General features: G+C 57.1%; 1 protein-coding gene across 2 annotated transcripts in view; it reads right to left on the bottom strand.

Moving 5' to 3' along the window:
• Positions 1-3004: 3004 nt before the first annotated feature.
• Positions 3005-18813, bottom strand: part of SKI (SKI proto-oncogene) — a 65422-nt gene continuing 49613 nt past the window's right edge. Inside the window, exons 2-7 of one of the 2 annotated variants that reach the window (XM_066270663.1) lie at positions 9406-9528; positions 9106-9221; positions 8169-8437; positions 7771-8072; positions 6316-6546; positions 3005-5935 (exon numbers count right to left, since the gene is read on the bottom strand). In XM_066270663.1, coding sequence (XP_066126760.1) covers positions 5747-5935; positions 6316-6546; positions 7771-8072; positions 8169-8437; positions 9106-9221; positions 9406-9528 — 1230 coding nt within the window. In that variant the 3' untranslated portion in view covers positions 3005-5746. The remainder of the gene's footprint in view (positions 5936-6315; positions 6547-7770; positions 8073-8168; positions 8438-9105; positions 9222-9405; positions 9529-18813) is intronic. The other variant, XM_066270662.1, reaches the window with a different exon arrangement.

Consider the following 18813-nt stretch of genomic DNA (forward strand, 5'->3'; position numbering starts at 1 on the left):
TCTCAGCCTGTGGTTGGTCCCCTGACCACAGGGCAGGAGGTATGGTCCCAGGGGTGGAGGGGGAAAGACTGTGGCCTGGGGCAGACAGACAGACCTGCGGAGGTGAGGGCGGAGCACAGAAGAGACAGGCAGGCACAGCTGAGAGCCGGGGGAGGGCGGCCGCTGCTGGTGAAGGGCAGAAGTGAGAGCTTGGGGTGGGGGCAGGGGAGGATGAAGGACCCCAGTAGGCTCCCAAGACCAGCCCCTCCACACGAGGCTCACTTCACTCCCAGGCCTTGGGGGAAGGAAGCTGGCACAGGAAGGGGGAGGGGAGGCTGCCCCAGTGCCGCCGCCCACACAGGCAGCCTTGCTCAGGCCCAGGCTCCAGGCAGGCATGGCTAGGCTGCTGGATGTGCCAGTGGGTCCCCACAGAGGCCATAGCCCAGAAGTAGGGGTGGAGGGCCATCTCTGTCTTCTCCAAACCTTTGCCTTCTTCCTGTCCTGGAGGCAGGAAGCTGCCAGAAACACAGAGAGGTTTCTCCTACGCCAACCTTCTCCCCCTAAACCCACAGGGGGGCTCCCTGACCCCCTCAGAATGGCATTGGGAAGGGGCTTTTCCCGTCTCAGGAGCTGACACTGGGCAGCCCCTTTCCTGTCTCCTTGGGTGGGGAGTGGCCAGAGCCTGCCTTTTTTTTTTTTTTTTTTTTTTTTTTACAGGGACAGAGAGTCAGAGAGGGATACATAGGGACAGACAGGAACTGAGAGAGATGAGAAGCATCAATCATCAGTTTTTCGTTGCAACACCTTAGTTGTTCATTGATTGCTTTCTCATATGTGCCTTGACCGTGGACCTTCAGCAGACCGAGTAACCCCTTGCTCGAGCCAGTGATCTTGGCTCTAAGCTGGTGAGCTTTTTGCTCAAATCAGATGAGCCCGCACTCAAGCTGGCAACCTCGAGGTCTCGAACCTGGGTCTTTTGCATTCCAGTCCAACGCTCTATCCACTGCGCCACCGCCTGGTCAGGCCAGAGCCTGCCTTTTTAATGCTGTAAGTTTACACCCAAAGTGAAGCCCTGGGCAGCTGGGACCCAGACAGCTGAGCCCGGAGCCAGGGAGCTGCTCTCAGCCCAGCTCCAACGCCTGCACACTGGCCACAAGGACAGCACACACTGCCTGCCCACGATGTCCAGCAAGGCCAGTCTCCCCAGGGAAGCTTCTCTTCCAGAACCCAGAGGGCCACCTGTCCCAATCTCCTTTTCCATTCCCTGCTGTCCTGCCCTGTGGCCGGACCCGATTCTCCTGAAGGGGGAACCTTGTGGACTGAGGGGGTGGAAACCAGGAGGGCTGAGGAGTCTGGGCACTGGTGACAGGTATGCCGGGGAAGGGCGAACAAAGACCCTCTCAACAAGCCGCTCTGGCCACCCACCGGGCAGGCCTTGGGGTGCAAAGGGCAGCAGTGGGAACTGAGACCCGGCAACAACAGCAAGTCTGTACAAGCCCTGGAGATCGCCATGACTGTGCTGTGCTTCCTGGTGCACTCGAGAATGAGCAGGGCCGCCCTGCACACCCTGCAGCCCCTCTGCTCCCCTCAGGTCATACCTGTGGCTGCAGGGCGCCCAGGATCCCAGTGGGCTGCAGTGGACAACCGTCCACTCAGGAGACCCAGAAGACAGCGGTGAGGGCAGGAGCATGCTGGGCGGTGCCCTGGACACCCAGGCAAAAGCGCAGTCAGGCAGCAGAGCCCATGTGGCTCGGGGTACGGCTACGCGGCCTTTGTTCCCTCTCCTCCGTCCTCTGCTGCGTGGGGTCTGTGCTTGCCCCACAGAGACAGCTGAGCCCAGGTGTACAGCCTTGCCCGGGCAGGGGACTCTCAGATTGTGGCCCCACACCTCAGTGGGAAGCCACCCTGAGGACCAGGGAGCCAGGCCCAGGTGAGGTCTTGGCTGAGGGGCAGCTGAAGTGGGCAGGTGAGTGTATCAGGGCCTCCGCTGGGCCCCATGCAGGTGGGTTTGATGTCTGCACCTCGGGGCCCCAGGAGCCTGAGCAGAGCTCCCAGCTGAAGCACAGCAGAAAGGGGTCAGGCACCCACGCTCCATCCACCCAGCCTGCCTGTCTCCCAGCCTCAGGCCCTAGGTGGTACCCTACAAGGGGCAGCTACTGAGAACCCAAGTTCTGGGCTTTGGCAAGGGCTGTAAATGGCCAAGGCCAGGTGAGTGGGAGCTTTCTCTCCTGGGCCCCACCGGCTGCCCTCACTCAGCCTGGCCAGCCCTAAGGGGCATGGGCCTTTCCAGGCCACCTAGATGAGACCACCTGCACCTGATGCCACTATTCAGGGGGTCCAGCAGCATTTCTGGGCCCATGTTTGGGGGTCTTCCCAAGGTTGCAGGTTGGTTGTCCTGGGCTAGGCTGTGCCTGAGTCCCCCTCCTCCCCCACCTGGTTCTCCAGATGACCAGCGATGGACTAGGGCCAGGTGGGGTTGGGCAGGGAGGCTGGATGTGGGCGGCCAAAGGAAATCTAGGGCCCAGGGCCCAGCGCAGCGGCATCTGGGGAAACCTGGGAAGTCAGGCAGGTAGGTGTGTAAAGGGCCCTCTGCTTCTCCATCAGAATCACACTCAGGGGCCTAGGTTTATGCCACCACCTGTCCCCTTCCCCATTAAAGACATGGACTGGTTGTGCAGAGAACCAAGCCTCACAGACCCCATAGAGGCCACGCCAGGATGGGCACACCCAACCTGACTGGGCAGGGCCTCTACCTGACGTCCTCAGTGCCAGGAGGGGCCACAGCTCTGCTTGACCTAAGGGTCAGGTGGATTTGAGTGACAAGAGGCCGTCCTGTCCCTGGGCTCAGGCACAGCTGGCGGCTGAAGAAGGGGCAGGAGTGTGGGAGGGGGGGCTGTGGGGTGGCCCAAGCATGCCCGCCTTGTGTACTCTCAAAGTCCTTTATTATACAATGTCATGTTTGGGAGAGGGGCACCCAAAGACAGACGGGTACAGAGCGAAATAGATAAATATGCCAAGCTTTCTCTTTTTCTTTTTAAATCAGGCATTTATAAACAAGAGCGCATACATTAATTACATAAAAATAGTTTTCGAATAGTAGAGTAAGTCATCATATTGTCATTAGCAGCAGCAAAGGAGAAAACAGGGACGGCGATGCAGACGCTCCTGGCGGATACAAAGGTAGAGCTGTGTTTTTTTTCCTTAGTTGAAAAAAAATGTCGTTTGTGACTCCTGACTTTAAGCAAGAACGAGCTTCCTCCGGAGCCTGTGAGCCTGGGGCCCTGGGCGAGCTTGGCGCCCATGGGGCAGGGGCTGCTGGGCAAACCCTAGACGGTGTCTCCGTCCCCCTCTGGCAGGGGAGCGTGTGTGGTTAAAACAACCCAGAAAACAAGACAACTACCAGGGAAGTAAAGGGTTTCTGGAAACCCCCCATGTACACATATGATACAGTGTGAAGGGAGTATTTACAGGCGGCGTCTGTCACCGGCCGGTCTGGACGGGCGGTACCGGGTGGGTTAGCTGCCCCGTGGATGTGTTATTGCTGTTGTGTTTTCCCTTCAGGAAGTCTCTTCCAGCAAGAAAAATGAGTAGTTCAACTGAATACACAATCACCTGACAATAGGTGTCACACACGGGAGTCAACAGCCTACAAGACAGATTCCTCCTCTCCTCTGGAAGGACGGAGCCATAGCTGCACCGCAGAGGCAGGTTGGGGCCCGCACAGGAGCTGCACCCGAGGGCGGAACGGGTGGACACCCATTCCCGCCAGCCTCACCCAGGGATCTGCCCGGGAAGGTCAAGCTGCTGGTGAAGGAGAGCCCTCCCACCTCATCCGCCTCCCGCCCTGCGGGCCTGGGGGCGCAGGGCTCTCGGGGACAAGCTGCTGCTGCACATCTAGCTCTTCCCAACGTTTGAGAACAAAGCCAGCAGAGAGGCTCGGAGAGGACAGGTGGCACCCTCACCCTCACCCTCACCTACAACTCAGAAAGTTCCTCTCCCTCCAGAGCCGGGAAACTCGGAAGCAACAGGAGTGCCCAGGGGGGCCCTGGGAGGGGCCCTAGGGCCTCAGTCTCCCGTGACTCCAACTGGGCGGCACAGCCACACAGAAGCACACCGACACATGTAAAGCTTTGCTCCAACTAAACCATTTAGTTTCCCTTGAAAAATGACCGGAAAAAACACAACTCTGGAAAAACAAGGCTGACACGGCATTCTGAGAGTTGCCTAACAACTGACCCTTTACACGACACGGTAATAATGCCCATTGAGGGGTATACGTATGGCAGAGGTTAAAATTCCATGCATACAGGTCTCATAACTGCAAAAGAAAACAAAGCGAAAAGAAAAACAAAACCCAAACACACACTGCGTATACATGATGTCCCTTTTGCATTGCACTTCAGAAGGGGGTCCAGCAGCACCTGGGCCCCCCACCCCAGTAAACTGAGGGCAAACCCTGTAGAGGATGTCGGCACCCACGTCTCCGCCCGGCCTGCACGCAGCTGCTGCGGTGTCAGAATGGAGTCAGGCGAAGAATTCCGGTAAGATCTTCCTCATGTAAATAAATACCATCATTTTCAGGTGGGTCGCGCCTCTTGTCTACTGGGAAATCATTTTCAAGCTTGGGTGTAAGAAACCTTATACAATTTGCATAAACAGTTGAGAGTAAATGAGATTATTTGGAATAAATGCAAGGAACTTATTTTGATAGTGGCAGATTTGCTCGCTACTGAAGACAGATAGCTGGGGGTAAGAAGACACGTCAGGACTCGCTGTACAAGATGCTGGAAGGCACAGAACTACCCCCCGAAGTTCAGTTTTTGCATTCGTTTTCTTGTGATTCCCTTGTTCAACCAAGCACCAGAGGGGTTTCTAAACGCTCGAGCACTTAGGATGTGACCTGCTCTAGAAATCGGTTTCAGTATTTGAAAAGTAAAAACCGTAGTTAACTGGGGAATAAAAAGAGAAGGAAGATGTTTGACAAAGTGCAGTTCTAAATACACGTTTAAATGAACAAACAAAAAGAAAAAGTGAAATAATGCTGTTTTGTTCCAATGCTGCAGCCTCAGTCCCAGGACGAAGGAGTGGTGCTTGCCCAGCTGAGAAGGGGTCACCGTGGTCATCTCCCAGCAAGTGACGGCCCTGGGCGGTGTGGGAACACCTGCGGATGGCAACAGAGTGGCGGGCGGCGTAAGGCGGCAGTGTCAGCTCCGGCGCGGCACTCTCCTCCTCTTCCCGGCGGCAGCACAGGAGACCTGGGTCCTTGTCGCTGAAAAAATAGACTCTGGAGAAAAACCCTTCCTGTCCTCATGCAGCCGCGGGCACAGATGAGCTGTGATGGCTTTGCCGGGTGGGGCAGCTGCCACCCTGGCTCCCTTAGAAGGTCCTCAGATGGCGTCACGTGTTGGTGGGGCTTTTAAAAGTTAGTCATTAAAAAACGTGTTGATTTTTTCTGAATATCAAGTCTTATTGGTTTTAAATAGCTTATAACAAAAATGTAAATGTTAGAATGTTCCAGCAAGCAGAGGCCAGTGGCAGCCACGGAGCTGGCCTTGTTTTTGGCTGCAGGTGGGGACCCAGCTTGACTTGAACTTGGCCAGTAGAAAATTTTGCAGTGGATTCCAAAAGTATGTGGCTCCAAACACTCGCTTGGTTGTAGGCACAGTAAGACGTTGTGCTAGATGGGCTGGGAAGAGGGCAGGCCTGCCCACACACAGCGCCCTATCCCTGTGGCATCCGGCCTAGGACAGCAGGCAGGAGGGTCCAGCTACGGCTCCAGCTCTGTTGCACTCTCGCTGCCCGCTGCCTCGGGTCGGGCCCGTGGCCACAGCTGCTCCTGCAGCTCCTTCACCACCTTCTCCAGGTGCTCCCGGGCCTCGCGCTCCCGCAGGAGGTCTGCCCGCAGCTGCTCGCGATCGGCCTCGGCGTGCTGCAGCTTCACCTGCAGGTCCTCGATCTGAAAGAGACCCCGAGTGTCAGCGGCACCCCCACCTCTCACCTCACGCTGCCCTGGCCCAAGCCCTGTCACCAGGCCCGGAGAAAGCCTCGCCAGCCATGCCAGTCTAGACCAGCTCCTGCCAACAGCAGGCATGCGGAGTCTGAGTGGGGACTCCTCCAGTAGTGGCTTCGAGTTCCTGTTGCCTAGGACTGGCCTCTGGGGTATCAGAGAGGCCAGAGGAGGGACTGACCAGCTCACTGCCCGTCCCCGGACCCTGGGGAGCAACAGAGCCGAGCAGGACACGTGGAGACCTCCCGGACAGAGTTCAGCCCCACATGGGGTCCCTTGGCCTCCCTGCACGGGGTCCCACGCTTGTCTCCCACCTACGCCTGGCGTACCTGAGCGGAGTACTTGGCGCGCAGGCGGCCGGCCTCACAGCCCTTATCGCACACCCGCACCTGCCGGGCCTGCTCCAGCTCCCGCTTCAGGCGGAGGCGGGCCTCATTGGCCTCTTTCATCTTTTTCTCGTTCTCGGCGCGGAGGCGTTCGATCTCCTTCCGCAGGTTGCGCTTCGCCTCTGTGGCTTCTCGCAGCTTCTCCTTCTTGGCCACGCGCAAAAACTCAAGCTCCTGGAACAGCAAGATCAGGGTCACGGCCCTGCTTGGACATCACGGGCTCTGAGCTCTGCCCGCTGTGTCCCTCATAGGGGACAGTCCTGCGGCAAGTCAAGCTACACACACCTCACCCACCCTCTGGCCACTCTGGACGCTTCATGGCACGTGTGATCCTGGGAAGTACCCACTCCAGGGCCCCTCTCCACCTCACAGCTTCCTGGCTTCTGGCACCCTGACCTGTCCACACAAGGTCCAGCGGCCTAGGCTCTCCTTCCACTCCACTTGCTAGGGCTCTGGCGCTCTCAGCAGCACCCACTCTGGGTCTGAGGTCTGGCGGGGAGGCTGCCATACTCATAAGCTGCTGCAGAACCTCCAACACCACCTCCCCGGAGTCCTCTCTGTGCCCACAGTGCCCAGCCCCTGGGACTTCCTTGCAGTCAGGGGGTTCACTCAGCTCTGGTGGCAGGTGGCATCGAGTCAGATGGAGACAACCCCCTTTGCTGCCTTCTCCAGCTGGTTATCAGTGACTCACCCCCTGCAAACATGCTTATAACTATGTGTGTGGGAAATCACACCTCCAACTAGAACCAGGACCTGGGAGGGGGGAGCGTTCTGAGCCTGATGCCTGAAATACACTGAAAGGAGGACGTTTGAAATCCTGGGGCTCTCAGGACCACAGGGTTGTGTTGTGCTAACAGCCCACGTGTGAAGCTGTCCCATGAGCTGCCAGACGCCAGCAGAGGTGTGAATTCAGCAAAGCTGGTGTGAAGGCCCCGCCCTCCCCCTGTGCTGGGAACTCTCAGCCTCCCCCATTTGTCAGAAAAGAAGCAAGCAAGTGTGGAAAGACAATGTTGGGGAGACTGGCTGAGCTCAATTAACTGCAAGTGGCCCCCCGTCTGCCCTGGTCCGGGGAGAGGAGGTGCAGGTGGGCCCAGGTGGCTTCCAGCCTCCAGCTCCATCTGCACAGCAGCGACCTGTGTGGAGTCGTCTAGAACCTGGTATGCAGGGGGCAGAGGCAGTGTGTATAAGCATGTGTGTGTGTGCCTGCTACTGGAGGGCCGACGGCACCGCCACCTAGAACACCAAGTTTTAGGAAGAGACCCTCAGAGCTGCTCCCTACAGACAACGGGCACAGTGGCCATGGATGTCACCCCTGAGCGCAGACCTGCCCTGGGCTCCTCATTGACAACAGCGTGGCCTCCATGGCCCGAGGCAGAGCCCCACACAGCAGCAGCTCACCTGGTGGAGGCTGCGCTTGGCCTGCAGGGCGGCACTCAGCTTCTCCTCCTGCTTCACTCGCATCTTTACCACCTCGTGCAAGAACTTCTCTTTGGCCTCCTTGGAGTCTAGGCCGCCCTCCAGCGCTTGCCGCAGGTGTTCCAGCTCTGCCTCCAGCCCCCCGCTGAGGGTGTCAGCTGGGGCTGTGGTGTCCGGGGCAGCAGGTGGGGCGGGCGGGGCGTGTACACCCGGGGAGCTCAGGTCCTTGGCAGAGCTGGATGAGGTAAAGGACGGAGAAGAGAGCGAGGACAGGGAGGAGGTGACTGTAGAAACAGAGACAGAAGTGCCGGTCACAGGTGAGTCTGCACACAGCCTCCCGGGAAGGGCCGCCCAGAGAACACAGCAAGGCCGGTACACACACGTACACTCCTCTCTGCTCTCCACCTCCACCTCGGCCTCCGAGTCCTTGTCGTCCTCCGGGGCGATGGCGGGTGCTTGTGCCTCTGTGGCCGCAGGTGTGTCCACCATCAGCTTCCGCTTCCGTGGCTGGATGCAGGTGGCAAGGGGCTCGGGGGCCCGGGAGACGACGGTGGCACATGGCGGGCTACTTACAACCTTCTGCTGCGCTGGAGGGGCCAGGGCCACATTGGGGGCCACGCCAGTCTCGAAGCTCTTGTAGGAGTAAAAGCTGCAGGGCAGGCAGGCATTAGGTCTGCAGGCACTGGCCCGGTCCCATCCCCCACAGCCCCAGCCTAGCAGCCTACATGTGGACGTTCACATGAAGGAGACACTAGCCGGGCCCCAGGAAGCCAAAACACAGAGGCTACAATACGTCCTCGGTGGGCTGCGGCCAACCTGACATCTCAGGAAGTTCTACGTGATCTCACCCTGATGTCCATCAACACGACCTACACTTGCAATGGCTAGGGAGATGGGCTCTGGACTTGTAGCCTCTAAGCCACCAAACTACCCACATGCAGTGCACACAGAAGCCCGGGATAATTCAAACGTGAGGCAGGTCCCACTGCCACATCGTCCACAGGGGTTCCAGTGGCAGCTGGGCCGCAGCAGCGTCTGTAACAGGCAATGACGCAGGCCATGCACACGCGTGGGAACATACCCGGCGTCTTGCCGTCCACACAGGCACTCAGGCTATCTGAGGAGAGCCTGGGTGCCCATCCTCAGACTTGCACGGATGCTTATGAATTGCGTCAATTCTATCTGTTTGAAAACACTGGTCTATTCAGCTCAGTAGGGAGCTGACCACCACAGAAACTGAGGCTGCAGAGTACAACCCCCACCCTGCTGTCCCTAAGACTGTGGTGACCACTGCCACTGAGCACAGCAGGCCCTTACCTGTCTCGAATCAGGGCTGGGAGGTGTGGAGAGAGCTCTTTGTCACTCGTAGAAACGGCAGGGGACCAGGGTCGGAAGGCGGAGAGGCGCTGGCGAGGGTGAACACAGCCAAGGCTCTGTGGGCAAGAGGTGCCCGAGTCAGAGGCAGAGGGAGCGAGGGGCTGCCCGCCATGCCCACAAGACCCTCGGCCCCCTCAACCTGGCCCCATACAGGCCCCGCCCATCGTCCTGCCCACAAGCCCTTGGCCCCACCCACCCGGCCTCATACAAGCCCCACCCTACCCTGCCTCCCCCGCAAACCTTGCTGGAGGAGCTGGCCAGGGTCCGCAACCAGCCGGACTGTTTGTCCTTCTCCGAAGACGTGGGATGCTGGGAGGGACCGTCCTCTGTTTTTCTAATGGAGACTGGGGGCTCAGAGGAGACCTGTGAGCGACACAAATGTTCTCACTGGCACCTCTGGTGATGTCCACACCCTGGGCAGGGTCTTCCTGCCAGCAGACTCAACTGTGCACAAGGCGGGTCCAGTGCTGCAGACTCTGACCTGCACGTGGGGTCAGCCGGACACTGATGCTCATACATAGTCCTAGGAGAGCGCCAAGGACCCAACCAAGTCCTCAGCAGACTGGCCCTCACTACAGCCGCGTGTGGCACAGGAACTTGTTGCTGAACAGCCAGCAGGAGCAAAGGACCTTTTCAGTCTGTTCAGAATGGCCCCTGCCTCCCCGTGCCAGGTGGCCTGTCTAGTGTGCCCCCTGACTGACTGGGGGGCCCTCTGTTGGGCAGCCCGAAGCTTTCTAGGGGTGTCACATGGGGTTTACAGAGTTAGATTTTACCAAATAGAACTAATTTCAAAAAGTGCTCCTGGGCCTGAGCAGCTACATAGCGGTGGTGGGAGGGCAAAGGCCTGCAGCAACAACTCCTCCAAGGAAACATTCTCAAAACAGGGGCACTGTTTACAACAGGTGAGCTGAACCTGCACTGGCTCCCCGGCAGCATCTAAAGGAGAACCACCCCCCAGCCAGGGCGCACAGGGCTTCTTTCTGGAAAACATGATGGTCTCTGGAAGAGGAACAGCACCACCCCCAGCTGAGACCAAAGCAGAAAGCACAATGGGCTGGGCCGTGTCCAGGAGGCTCTTTGGGCACCTACGGCAGCTGTGCCAGGGTCCATGCCAGGGTCCACATCACGGACCAACACAGCCACCCACTTAAGGCTAGGGGTGCTGGGACAAGCCCTGACATGCTCCCAGACCTGACATCAGGGGAGCGGAGGTCCTACCTCCAAAACACTTGAAGAAAATACTGCATCACAGAACTGGCCATGAGGAGGCATGGACTTGCAGGGGGTGGGAGGGAGACAAGTGGTCAGTCAGGGGGCCCTGCTCACCACCACTGTCACTATGAAGTAAGAGACTCGGGACAGACGGAACCCTGAGCAGGGGCCTGTGGACCAAGGGCTCCAGGGGACAGCCCTGCCCAGGCCCACAGAACGAATGAGCTAGCATCTGTACTCAGGGCCCACACCCCACCGCCACCCCCACCTCAGGGCAGTCAGAAGTCCTGCAGCCCCTCTCATGGGATAAGAGGGCAGGGCAGGAGACCAGTCCAGAGCCACAGGGGCCTTTCCCTAACACAGAAGTAGCTGCCCTGATGGTCTGCTGCCCTGCAGCTGAGTCAGGTGCATGCCCATCTCCTGGGAGACATTCCAGAGGTGAACCCACAGACCACCCTGCAAAAATCAGGAGACCCACTCAGTGTTGCTCTTTAGGGGAGACAAAGCCCAGTGACGGTGTCAGCTGCCTGGCCTGACCTCTGCCTGCACGTCTGGACGCCTCCCACCTGAGCACAGAGGGCGGGGGTCAGTTACATGGCAAGGGTGGGGCTTCCTGTCTGAGCAGATAGGACAGGGAAGAAACAAGCCGAGTTCTCACCAAGAGAAAAGCCACAGGCGCCGATTCTGAGAAACCTCAGGGAGACTTCCGAGGGTGTCAGACAACCGGGGCTGCAAGGCGGGCCACACCCACCTGCCTAGCACCCAGCACTCATCAGCCCAAGCCCCACCTACTAGGCAGGGTGCCGAGGGCACGTTTTCAGGCTGAGGGCAGCTTCCTATATAGGTCAGTGTGGACACTGAGTACTCAGACCTGCCCTGGAGAAAGGGCCCAAGGCCCCTCCAGCAAATGGGAACATGTGCTGCCAAGTGCTACCCAGCGGGGCTGATGTCAACTGTCACCCAAGGATGCTTGGGCTCTCCTGCACCAGGTGCTCTGGCTGAGGACCAGGCGCTGGCCAAGGAACGGGGGAAGCCCACAGCCTCATAGCAGCTACCACGGGCCATGTGTCCGTGCCCAGAATGCCAGGTCCCCACTGACTACATCCCTATGGAAGAAACCACACTTGATCCCTGAGCTCCCTGTGGAAGGGCCAGGCCCCAGATGCTGAAACAAAGCTGGCCCCACACCTGGGTGAGGGTCAAGCACAGCTCCTGGGGGGCTGACATGGCCAGGGACTGGGTCCCTCTCAGCGAGGAATCCCTCACAGAGCAAGCAACACCCACTGTCCAGTTGACAAACCCTGCTGTGAGACCATGCAAGGACATGAAGGCTGGACAGCAGGCCAAGTCTGGGTGGCAGCCAGGCCACAGTGCTGGTGTTCATGTTGACCAATGCTACAGAGCACCTGGGTGGGGAGGAGAGGGTTAGGTGAGACTGGGGGAGGGGGGGAGGCCCCTGTGAGCTGATGCAGAAGAACCTGGACCAAACTCCAGTCAGTTCCTCAGGGATTAGGAACAGGGACTTCAAAGTCACAGGTGGGACAGAGAGCAGAATCCCTCAAGACCCTGGCTCACCGTGAGCCAGACCCCCGGGGAATAAATAGGACAAAATAACCAATGCCCCCGACGCAACACCCAGGAACGTGCCAACCCGTGAGAGACAGTGGGGCTGCCCTGGGGTGCCCAAGGGACCCATGACAGGCTGGACTATCCACATGCCCTGTTGCCTATGAGCCTTTGCCACCAGGTCCCTCACAGGTCAATTCAGAGATGCCAGGCAGGTGGGCACATGTAGACCCCAGGTGGTTCCCAGGCATGGACAGTCACTCCTTAAATGTCTAATTAATGACTGATTATTAATTAAAAGCTGAACAAAAGGCCCCAGGCCACAGCTCTTTCCCTCTCGCTGCCCACCTGGTGCCGACGGTCTCTGCCTTGACCTTTCCAGACAAAGGTGTCTGAGCCAACCTCTGTAGAGAGGGGTCGTGCATCCAAAGTCAGAACAAAATCCGCCACACAGAGCCCACACAAGTGCTGCGGCGGCCAGCAAAGGTGGCTCTGAGCAGGCAGTATGGTCCAGGCCTGCTTTATTGACCAGGGGAAGTCAAGACTGGCTTCAGAGGAGTTCAGTTCCCTTGACAGTGGTGCTGCTGAGGGCGTGGGGCCCACATAGCTCTGGTAACCCCTCCTCACACTTGAGAGAACAGGCAATTCCTACAAGCTCCGGGCGAGCTACCTGCTTCTGAACAAGAGTCTGGCCACTGGCCACATAGGGAGAAGCTGTCGGCGCTAGAGGAAAACAGGCCAGGGACCCCCAATCTGCTGCCCTGCAGAGAAGGGCCTCCAACTTAAAGGCAAGCACATACCTTCCCAGGAAGAGCAGGGACCACCCATGGGAAGCTCACAGAACTGGGTACCACTCGCACGCAGGTGCTGTGTAACACACCCACCCTGCACCCTCTCCATCACCCCTCCTGTCCCTGATCCAGCATGCCCGCCCCTCAACCACCCGCCAACACTATCTCCTACCAGATCTCAGCCGACAGGAGGGGGCATACCGTGGACAGCAGCCAGTCTCAGTTGTGACTGTAAGCAGCTGCTCACACGTAAGACACCTGCATTGCACTGCAGGACACAAAACCAAACAATGGGAACAGAGTCCCCATCAAACGCATGGGCCGGCTGTGCTGGAAGCTGGCTGGGGAGAGTGTTCCTGGCCAGGTTGATATGGGAGGCAGCGCCCATGTGTCCTGCAGCCACATCCCTTCTAGATGGCACAACCCTGGAGACCAGCACAGCAAAAGGAGCAGGATCATCTACGTGCCCTGAGAACCTTCCCATGCTGACATCCCAAGGGCCACCAGTGACAGTCCTGCTCTGAATGGACCCTTACTGATGGCACCTCCACTGTTATCACCTTATTTCCAAGGCTGAAAGCAAATCCTTAAAAGGGGACACATCAAGCTTCACTCTGGGTCTTGTTCACTGTGGGTGGTTTTGTGCAGCTTCTCTACGATGAATTGCTTCCCTAAACTCTCAGAGGAAACCCAGGGACCAAACTCTCTGCAGTCAAGGTTGCTGATGTATGTGAAGGTTTCTGCTGAAAAAGCTATGCCCCCCATAAAACAGAATGGAGGTGGGTGTCAAAGTCAGAAACTCCTGTGCTGCAAAGGATACCATCAAGACAATGGGAAGACAACCCAACCCCCTATTTGCAAATCAGATTATCCAATAAGGGCCCTTACTCAGAATACAAAGAAAAAAAGACAACTCAACAAGACACGCGTACAAAAATAATTAAAAGGCAAAGGATTTGAACAGACATTTCTTCAAACAAGACACACACATGTGGTCAACAAACACACAAAGAGTGGCTCAGCATCACTCATCACCAAGGAAACAAGAAATCAAACCACTGTGAGACCAACCCTCCCAGGAGCAGGGCCATCGGCGGAGATGCAACATGGTACACACGCTGCAGAAACCCTAGGCCACGTGACCCAAGACCCACTGCTCAGGAAACAGCCAGAGAACTGAGAAAAGGGACTGGAACCCTGGGAAGACTCTCGATGCAGCACATGGGGAACGTCTGCTATTTCTGATAACTGCACATGAAACTACGGTGACCGCAAAGAGCTGAACTGAAGAACACAATGAGGAGTCACACTCACCAGATGGACAGTCCGAGTAGGGTGATGACGTGGAGGAAGGGAACGTGCTATGGCCACTGTGAGACAGTGTGCTGGGTCCCCCCAAATCAAACAATCCCCGTGTTATCTGGCAATGTCACTCCTGGGCAAGGACTCAAGGTTGTAGAAGACGCATGTCCACACGACACGTGTATGTGCATGCTCAGAGCAGTACTGTTCACAACAGGCCACACATAGGGACCACCCAGCGCCCACTAGAGCTGTCCATCCACACGAGCGTGACTCGGCCCGTGTCAGGAGTGGGCGCAGACACTAGCTACAACAGGAAGAACCCTGAAAATGATGCACAGTGAGAAGTCAGACATGGGAGGCCACCGTGCGTGATTCTATTCACGTGAAGGTCCGGAACAGGCATGTCCACAGACAGGAGGCAGGACCTGGGTGCCGAGGAGTGAGAGCCACTGGGCACTGGGTTTCTTTTTGGACTGATGAAAATGTTTTACAATTAGGTAACTGTGATGGCTGCTGAGACTAAAAACCACAGAACTGTCCTCTCAGAAAGGGTGAATTTTATGGAATTAAATTATCTCAATAAAGCTGTTATAAAAAAATCTATTTAAAAAAAGTGAAATTGTTGGTTGAAAACCAAAACCACTGAGGTAAGTGGTTTCCCCAACTTGCTGTCAAACCAGCAAAGGCCAGAGCAGCTGCCCAGAGGAGAAATGCTCACAGCAAAGCGGCCTGGGGACACCACAATGCCAAGCGCATTGACATGGCACGACATACTGTTCCCCAATACCAGCACCAAAGCACCTGTGGTGTCACCCCTAATGTCAGGATTCACAAAGCAAAACCACCAGGAAAGGAATGCCCCAGTCAGAGGGCAGGGAGTGCTCTAGTCCTCGTAATCAGGGGTAACCCATGGCTGTCAGGACATGTGGCATGTCCTTGCATAAGCTGTGGTGGCGAGGACTCCACGGAGGGTGAGTCCAGGCCTGGCACAGACCACAGCCTGCTCGCACTGTGCCAGGAGAATGGCTGATGGGTGAGGAACTGAGCCACCAGAGTGCAGGCAGCTCTCAGGAAGGGGACAAGCAGCTGGTCTAGGGGAGACACGGGCTCCTGAAGGCTGCTCACTGCCAGGTGGGCAACAGGAACCCTATGTTGTCCCTGAGTGAGACAAGGGGCGCCATCCACTCTGGATGACATGGCCTGGGCCAGGGTCTTGTAGGGGAAAGGTGGGCAGCACGCACAGGCAGGGGCTCAGGAGAAATGCCTGGCCCAGCCCAGCTGGCTCTCAAATCTAGCACCGGTTCACAGGTGGGCAGATGGCTAGAGACCACCCTCACACAGCTGGACCAGGAAAACTGTGCCTGGCCCCTTCACTGGACCAGAGACCCCTGTCCCGAGGCATAGGACTAGCATCCATGCACTGTCCCTTCCCGCTCTGTCCCCCTACACTCAGTGCCTGAAGACCCAGGTCCCCTCGAAGTAACCTGGCCACACGCTTCCCCTAGCCCTGCATGTCCCAAGGGGCAGTGCATTCCCAAAATGTGACTCTGGCATCACCTGAGGTCCCATCAGCACTTGACGAGCTGCTCAGAAGACAGCAGCCCCAGCCCTAGCTCCAGGGACCCCACAGAGGTGAGCACCAGCCTGCACCTCAGACCCAGGCCTCAGAGCTGGCAGGTGACGAAACGTCCTTAATAAATTGGTCAAAATGCATCCACATATAACAGAGCATTGCTAACATTACAGATGTCAGATGAAAACTCATCTAGGAATTTGCCGCCCGAATTAGAAGCAAAATTCGAAAGCAGTTCTTTCCCCAACGGGCAGATTTAACAAGGAGCTGGACTGGGAAGCGCGGTGTCCAGTCAGAAACGCACTGTGGATGGAGAAGGTCCACTAAACACTCGTGTGGCCCAGGCTCTCGGAGGAGGAGGAACACACTTGGGACTTTTCACATCAACCTATTGAGATGTCCCAGCCAGGGGACAGAAGCCCAGTGGGCCCAGGCAGGTGTGTGTAATGACCAGGACCCTGCATGGAGAGCCAGGAGGCAGAGGTCTCTGTGAACACAGCCTGTCACTTTCCTGTCACTATGTGGTCAGCAGAAAAATAGCCAAGAGGACAAATGAAAATTTTTCATGGAAAAGTCAGGCTGGACAGCATTAGGCCCTTGCTGCTGGCTCACCTTGGGGGTTGCTGTCACATGGGCCTAGTGCCACGCCCACCCCGACCCCTCTCACAGCACGTTCCAGCCATCGGGGACAATGACAAGGCATCGCCCTACCAGGGTGCTAAACTCAGGAGCAAACGCCCCAGTCCCAGGGGCCAGAATGAAGGAGAATGAAAACCATGCCCCGTGTCAGAGGGGAGGCCCCTGCCCGCTGGTGCCAGGAGGAACAGCACCCAGTGCCCACGCAGCCTGGGAGAACCCGTCACTATGGCCTGCGGAGACCCAGGGAGGCAGGCACGCAGGTAGATGGTCCAGGCAGCGCTGTGCAGACAGCCGCTGGGACCAGCCCTGGCTCCTCCAAAGCGCGGCAGTGGGGACACTGACCCAGACATGGCTCAAAGCGCATCAACACCAAAGAAGAAAAGTGAGAAAGAACAAAAACATCGAACAGACCAGGCAGGCCCAAGAGGAGTAGAACTCTCTGGAACAGAAACAGTTCCAAGGCACCTGTGCAAACATGGTGAACAGTAAGGCGAAGCCTGGGAGCAGAAGGTGGGTGGGCTCTGGGGCAGGGGGACCGTGATCTGGGGGGGAGGGTCGAGGGGTCCCTGCCACCCATGTGTCATAAGCCTCAGCTTCAGTCTGATGTGGTCCATTCCTACAAAGGTGCTACCATAATAAAGCACCCTGGGGCCCAGAGAAGGGAGTGTCTGGGGCAACAACTGCCCAGGACACACACCCCATCGTGGCAGCACAGCCCCTGGAAGTCCCCTTCCTGCCACTGCGGGCAGGACCTACACACCTGGGAGCAGAGGCCACATGAGCACTAGACTACCTGCGAGCTTGAGGACAGGCAGCATGGGCACACCGTGACAGGGACACATCACCCAGGACCTGGGTGAGCACGGCCCATGGCCCATGGCCCCCACCAAGTACCCAAGGATGAGTCCCACGAGGCACTACCCTCTCTAAGGGGGTGCTGGATGCCCTGTGGCAAAGTGTCCTCTGTGGGTAAACTCCACTCTGTGCCCAGGATCTGCATGGTGGACCCTTCCTGCAGACCTCCCTGGTGTAAAAACAGCAAAGCTATCTTTATAAGCACCAGCCATGCTGTCCACGTGATAATTGATGTTTCATATTATGCTTAGCTAAATTAACCTATTTTCTGATCACTGTGAATACAGAGAAAACATTAAATATGCAAGACAAGCCCAAACTCTAAAATGCAATGGAAACAACAATTTTAAAGGGTCATTCTAATTTTCTTTAAAAATTTAAGTAGTGCATCTCTTCCATTACTTCTCCACTTTTCTGAGGAAACCTCCTCTGACCTGCACAGGGCCACTCAGCACGTCCCCATCCCAGGCTCCATACAGGAGGGATGCCTCGGGCTGCAGCTCCCAGAAGTCCCCAGCCCCCCTCTGTTTGATAGGAAAGGAACCCCCAAATGTGGAGGGCAGGCGCCTGGGGCTGGAGGCACCATGCCACCCCACCCTGCAGACTCCTGAAGCAGGTGAAGTGCAAGCACACAATCTAGCAGCCTTGGGAGAAAAGGGGAAGCTCACCTGCTTGGGGTTGGAGCCCTGGGCTAAGTGGTCGCCAAGAGCCAAGACCAAGAATGGGTTTCCATGAAGAAAGTGGAAACCCATTCTTGGCCTGCCCTGTGGTGGCGCAGTGGACAAAACAGTGATGTGTCCCCCTATCCACCTGTGGGGCTCGCCGATAGAAACCCTGGGCTTGCTGGGTCAAGGCACGTACTGGACAGTTGACACTTCCCGCTCCTTCCCCAACCCCAGCCCCCTTTTCCTTCTCTACTCCTCTAAAAATCAATTAAAAAAAAAATTTTTTTTTTTGCCCTGGCCGGTTGGCTCAGCGGTAGAGCGTCGGCCTAGCGTGCGGAGGACCCGGGTTTGATTCCTGGCCAGAGCACACAGGAGAAGCGCCCATTTGCTTCTCCACCCCTCTGCCGCGCTTTCCTCTGTCTCTCTCTTCCCCTCCCGCAGCCAAGGCTCCATTGGAGCAAAAATGGCCCGGGCGCTGGGGATGGCTCTGTGGCCTTTGCCTCAGGCACTAGAGTGGCTCTGGTCGTAACATGGCGACGCCCAGGATGGGCAGAGCATCACCCCCTGGTGGGCGTGCCGGGTGGATCCCGGTCGGGCGCATGCGGGAGTCTGTCTGACTGTCTCTCCCTGTTTCCAGCTTCAGAAAAAAAAAAAAAAAAAAAAAAAATTTTTTTTAATGTGGATGGACTCGCCTGACCAGGTGGTGGCGCAGTGGATAGTGTCGAACTGGGATACGGAGGACACAGATTCAAGACCCCGAGGTCGCCAGCTTGAGGGCAGGCTCATCTGGTTTGAACAAAGCTCACCAGCTTGGACCCAAGGTCGTTGGCTTGAGCAAGGGGTTACTTGGTCTGCTGAAGGCCCACGGTCAAGGCACATGGACAACTAAGGTGCCGCGATGAAAAACTGATGATTGATGTTTCACATCTCTCTCTGTTCCTGTCTGTCTGTCCCTATCTATCCCTCTCTCTCTCTCTGTCTCTGTAAAAAAAAAAAAAAAATGTGGATGGACTCTTTGTCCTGACCCGCAGAGACCTCTGTG

Source organism: Saccopteryx bilineata, chromosome 3 (assembly GCF_036850765.1).
Source record: "Saccopteryx bilineata isolate mSacBil1 chromosome 3, mSacBil1_pri_phased_curated, whole genome shotgun sequence".
NCBI classification, from domain to species: Eukaryota; Metazoa; Chordata; class Mammalia; order Chiroptera; family Emballonuridae; genus Saccopteryx; species Saccopteryx bilineata.